The 5,851-nt window shown below is 40.3% G+C and overlaps 1 protein-coding gene across 1 annotated transcript; it reads left to right on the top strand.

The window, feature by feature from the left end:
* Positions 1-831: 831 nt before the first annotated feature.
* On the top strand, positions 832-2,765 carry LOC124888893. Its single transcript, XM_047400181.1, has 5 exons — positions 832-897; positions 1,702-1,916; positions 2,016-2,131; positions 2,353-2,474; positions 2,520-2,765. The coding sequence occupies exons 1-5, from the start codon at positions 832-834 to the stop codon at positions 2,763-2,765; spliced, it is 765 nt and encodes a 254-aa protein (XP_047256137.1).
* The last annotated feature ends 3,086 nt before the right edge of the window (positions 2,766-5,851 follow it).

Here is a 5,851-nt window from a genome sequence, read left to right as displayed (position 1 = left end):
TCACTACGACTGCTAGTTCTTTGAGGTTTACTATTTGTCAGCTATCAGGGGGACTATCGAGGTGCACTACATTGTTTTAAAAGGATTACCAAAATTATACAAGTAAATTAAATGAGAAGAACAAAAAATAAATTAGTTTACCTTGATGTTGTTTCTTCTTCATGTTCTTCTCGATTCTCCTCAACCTCTTATTGCTAATAAAGAAAGCAATATCCAGAACAAATTTCTCGAGAAAAAAAGCACGCTAACATAGGTCTTCACCATTGGAAGTGTCTGGTGCAGTTTTGAGTCCACTTAAACTAGTATGATCACAAGTATGTGTTGGACTTGGGACGTAACTGTGACCACCCCAATCTTCATCTTCTTCTATGACCTCCATTGATGAAGTGCACCTTTAAGGCATCGATGGATATGTCCTTAACTTCGTCCGTGTATGGCTTAAATATTTTCATGTAGGTTTGCTCCATCTCACAGACAGTAGGGGTAAGGTACGGGTTCATAATCTATCAAAATAAATTATAAATTTCACGATATTCACTAATTTAGGAATCAGAATGGATCTCATGAATCTACACTCTTCTCTCCCCTCTCTCTTATGCTTTTTCTCTCTAACTAATGTCTCCTTCAACGTGACCGCGCCATCTTTATAGAAGCAGATGCCGGCATAGTAATATCATTTGTGATAGGTAAGTATGATACTCTTTCTTTCTTCCTTGGTCTCTTTCTCACCCTCTTCTTCTTGCTCTATAGCTGGTTTGGTCTCTCACCAGCGTGTGGGTTTCAACTATTTCCACTCCAACGATGGCTAGATAGGAAGAAGCTGCACCAGTGATGGGAGAGAATCAGAAAAAAGAGTTACAGACGAGGAGGAAGCAGATTGGTCTGCGATTGGTTCAGGCAAACTAAATCGATTGTCATCTGCGACCCTCCGATGAAGTTCCAGCGACGTAATTCGGTGACCATTTTCTACCTCAAATTATTGAAATCCAGTATAGCAAGCAGAAGTTGAGCTCTTGATCCACGTATCCCGGTGACTTCTAACATATGAACTTTATTTTATCGTATTTTATTGTATAGCACTTTATCTAGTATCTTCACTATTTTTAATTTGTATGGGCTAATTTTTGTGGGATTTCTATTGCTGTGTATTGGTGTCTAGCATCTGTTGTTCTTGAAATTATGATTTCTTTTTGTGATTTAAGTGTGCCTTCTATATTTATTATTGTTTTAGCCTTTGTTGTGCTTTTGTTTAGTAGTAGCTTGGGCGACATATGGTGGAATAGGGTTATGTCCTGGGGGGATTGTAGTGGGGTCAAGGGCTGTTGCTGGGTTAGGTCAGAGATACGAAGTGTGAGGTATTAGGGGAGGGGATACGCAAGTTGATAGGTTGAAGGTAGGGTCGTGAACATAGGGACCCTTCAAGGGAAATTGATAGAACTAGTTAAGATTCTTAGAAAGAGAAAAATTAATATTACGTGTATCTAATAGACCAAGTGGGTAGGTTCTAAGGCTAGGGATGTAGATGGGTACAAGTTGTGGTACTCAGGTCGTGAGAGGCATAGAAACAACGTAGGTATCTTAGTGGATAAGGAGATTAGAGAGTAGGTAGTGGAGGTTAAAAGGGTTAGTGATAAGGTGATGACTATTAAGTTGGTCTTTGAGGGGTGTACTTTGAATATCTGTAGTGCGTATGTGCCACAGGTGGTCCTAGACGAGGAGGATAAGAAGTGTTTTTGGGAGGTTTTGGATGAGGTGGTTAGAGGTGTGCCTAGTTGGGAGAAGATTTTCTTAAGAGGAGATTTTAATGGGCAAATCGGGTCATTTCCATTAGGGTATGATGATGTGCATGGAGGCTTTGGGTTCTGGGTTAGGTATGATGAGGGAGCTGCTCTTTTGGATTTTGCGAGGGCCTTTGGGTTAGTGGTGATGAATTCCTGCTTTCCAAAGAAGGAAGAGCATCTAGTTACTTTTTATAATAGGTTAGCCAAGACTTAAATTGACTTTTTGCTGCTTAGGAAGGGGGATAGAGCTTTATGTAAGGATTATAAGGTAATTCCGAGTGAGAATCTGGCGACCCAGCATAAACTCCTGGTGATGAACTTGGTTATCAAGAAGGGCAAGAAGAGCCAGGGTAGGAGGGGTCGACCTAGAGTTAGGTAGGCTGACCTGACTTCAATTAGTGCTTTAGAGATAGGGGCAAAGCTGAAGAAGATAGAGGTTTGAGAGTGTAGTAGGGATATGGATAGTATGTGGGATAGGTCTACTGAATGCATCAAACAGTCTGCTAGAGATCTGTTGGGTGTCTCGAGGGGCTGGTCTGGATGGTATCTGGGGATTGATGGTGGAATGAAGATGCTAAGAAGAAGGTGGAGATGAAGAAGACGGCTTATGCTAAGTGGATTAAGAGTAAGCTTGAAGAAGAAAAATGGGAGAGCAGGGAAGAGTACAAGTTAGCTAAGAATGAAGCTAAGTTAGTAGTTACGGCTGCTAAGACAACAACTTTTGAGAGTCTGTATAAGGGGTTAGAGGAGAAAGGTGGGGAAAATAGGGGTTTTAAGATTTCCAAGGTTAAGGAGCGGAAGGGTCAGGATCCGGACCAAGTGAAGTATATTAATAAGGAGAATGATAGGGTATTGGTGGAAGACGCCCTCATTAAGAAAAGATGGAAATCGTATTTTCATAGGCTCTTAAATGATGAGGGGGACGGAGGTGTTGTCTTAGGGGAGTTGGACCACTCCGGGGAGTGTCTCGATGGCTATGGTTAGCGTTTTGAGGTAGAGAAGGTCAGTAAGGCTATTCGCAAGATTCGAAGGGGCAGGGCGACGGGGCCTGACAAGATCCCGGTGGATTTTTGGACATTTTCTTGCGGAGCAGGTTTGAGGTAGTTGACCAACTTGTTTAACAACATTTTTAAGTTCGCAAAGATACCCGAGGCGTGGAGATAAAGAACGATGATCCCTTTATATAAGAACAAGGGTGAAATTCAGTGTTATAACAACTACCGGGGTATAAAGTTGTTGAGTCATACAATGAAGATTTGGGATATAGTGGTAGAGCAGAGGTTGAGGAATATTATGTCTATTTTGGAGAATCAATTTGGTTTTATTCCTGGTCGCTCCACGACTGAGGCAATTCACCTGGGGCGGAGACTGGTTGAGCAGTATAGAGAGAGGAAGAGGGATCTTTATATGGTGTTTATTGACTTGGAAAAAGTATATGACAAGGTCCGTAGGGAGGTTCTTTGGAGATTTTTGGAAATAAGGGGGGTCCCGGTGGCATACATCAAAGCGATTAAGGACATGTATGAGTGGGAAAAGACGCGGGTAGTAAAAGTAGGAGGAGATTTTGAGTATTTTTCGATCTTGACAGGGTTGCACCAGGGATCAACTTTTAGTTTATTTTTATTCGCCTTAGTGATGGATGTGTTGACGTGGAGTATTACAAGGCAAGGTGCCTTGGTGTATGCTTTTTGCAGATGATGTAGTTTTGATTGATGAGCCGCGTCAAGGTGTTAATAATAAGATAGATGTTTGGAGACAAACCCTGGAGTCTAAAGGGTTCCAGTTGAGTAGGACCAAGACGAAGACTTGGAGTACAAGTTTAGTGACTCGAGGCAAGAGGAGGAGGTGGTAATGAAGTTGGATTCCCAGGCGGTTTTCAAGAGGGATAGTTTTAAGTACCTTGGGTCTATGATTCAGGGGAACAGATAGATAGATGAGGATGTATCTCATCGTATTGGGGCAGGTTGTATAAAATTGAGGCTCGCTTTGGGAATCTTATGCGATAAGAAGGTGCCCCATAAGCTGAAAGAAAAATTCTATAGAGTTGCAGTCTAGCCGGCTATGCTTTATGGAGTGGAGTGTTGACCGGTTAAGAATTCTCATATCCAAAAGTTGAAGGTGACGAAAATGAGGATGTTGCGTTAGATGTGCGAATTTACTAGGACTGATAGGGTTAGGAATGAAATTATTTGGAAGAAAGTGGGAGTGGTGTCGGAAGAGGATAAATTGCGAAAAGTAAGGTTGAGATGGTTTGGTCATATGATGAGGAGGGGCACGGATGCCCCCATTCATAGGTGTAAGAGGTTGTCCTTGGATGGTTTCAAGTGGGGTAGGGGTAGATCGAAGAGATATTAGAGGTAAGTGATTAAAAAAGACTTGGAGCGATTACAATAAACTGAGGACATGACCTTGGATAGGAAGGTATGGAGGAAAAACATTAAGGTAGAGGGCTAAGGTGGGTGGATAAGTTGTAGTCAGTAGGTAGGAGGGCCTCAGTGTCCTTTATTTGGAAATATATTATCATGTTTCGTGCTTTTGATATTTTATATACTGTCCTTTGTCTTGAGCCGGGGGTCTATCAAAAATAGCCTCTCTACCTCTTTAGAGGTAGTGGTATGGACTGCGTAACTCTACCCTCCCCAGACCCCACGATGTGGGAATTTAATGGGTTTGTTGTTGTTGTTGTTGTTGTTGTTGTTGACATTCACTAATTTAATAATATTATTATCATATTATAATAAGTACACTTTTACCATTGTGTTGTTTCCTTTGTACTTAAAAGGGTTGCCTTTCATTATGTTGTCGCTCTTCGATGTGTGCCATATAAGAAGACGGGGAATGGGCAAAGGAGAATCCAATGACTTACCGACGTACCTTCCAAGATGAGTAAAGACCTCATATATCCAAACCTGTAATCAATAGAAGCATAAGTAAATCTACAGGGTCTATCTATTGGAACATAAATAGGTAAGCGTCTATAATAAATCGATAAAATGGTAGATTATAAGAACTAGAAATGCCTAGGGAAAGTTATAAAAAGCGTACGATGCATTATTCCTCTTCACAAACGCTTCTTCCTGCTTGCTCTAATCAATTTTCTTTTTCAAATAGCTCAATGTTAGCCAAAATGATTCATTTGCCCATGGATACCTCCTGAGGAAATCTAAATCAGTTTCCATCTTGATGTGGTATAAATCCACCTTCTTTGACGAGTCCTTTTCCAACAGCATCGAGTGCACTAACCAAATCAAAGCACACTTCAACTTTCGTTGATTAGTCAACCTATTACCTTTGATCAGGCTAATCAACCTTGCACAGTAATGCTCTTGTTCTTCGTCACCTTAATATGAAAGATTTCACTATTTTGGAGGACTTTTTTCATTTTTGATTCATAGGGTTAAGTTGAATAATTCAGCCCCGTAATCAGAGCAAATTCCTTTCAATATGTTGTCTTACTGTTCACACAAAATAAAATTTTATGTATTTTTTTTATTATTTTTGTTACGTTGCAGCAACACATAATGGACCATCTATCCATTAAACTTAAAATATTCCAGCATATGTCTCAAGTTCCCAACACAAGTCTTCTTAAAATCAACATAAAACTTTTGTTCAACTAGAATCCTTCTAAACTCTTGATATACTGCCATTCTTTCTCTTACAAAATTTTTTGCAGGAAAAGAACCTAACTAATCCATCAAAGTTGTTAGGTCGTAAAACTCAACAGAGATGTCTCTTGCACAAATTGGCAAGGATAGGGGATCATCCTCCTCCCCGTCTCCACTAGCTCTGCTGTCCTCATTTTCATCGCTATCACTTTCACTTTCTTTTTTTACTTTCCCCTTTGCTTTTCCCTATACTTTCCTCATCATCACCCTTATGTGCTCTACTTTTGTCTAATTCGTCAATCTCGATAAGGATTTTTTGTTCACTTTTCGACTTGGATTCATCAATTACAACTTTTTTCCTCTTTGAAGTTTTGAAAATTTCTTCAGCTTTTCGCTTCCTACTGCTAGAAGCAATGGAAGCAGGCCTTTTAACTGCTCTATGACTTTCACCATCTATGATCT

This window comes from Capsicum annuum, chromosome 11 (assembly GCF_002878395.1).
Source record: "Capsicum annuum cultivar UCD-10X-F1 chromosome 11, UCD10Xv1.1, whole genome shotgun sequence".
NCBI lineage: Eukaryota > Viridiplantae > Streptophyta > Magnoliopsida > Solanales > Solanaceae > Capsicum > Capsicum annuum.
The sequence above is the reverse complement of the archived record's forward strand: the minus strand, read 5'-3'. Positions and strand labels throughout refer to the sequence as shown.

Excerpts from the sequence above, each read along its gene's own strand:
- LOC124888893 (XM_047400181.1), top strand. The coding sequence starts at position 832 with ATGGGAGAGAATCAGAAAAAAGAGTTACAGACGAGGAGGAAGCAGATT. Across the intron at positions 1,917-2,015 it reads GATTTTGCGAGGGCCTTTGG|GAAGGGGGATAGAGCTTTAT; the intron begins GTTAGTGGTGAT and ends TTTGCTGCTTAG. Across the intron at positions 2,132-2,352 it reads GAAGGGCAAGAAGAGCCAGG|ATGCTAAGAAGAAGGTGGAG; the intron begins GTAGGAGGGGTC and ends GGTGGAATGAAG.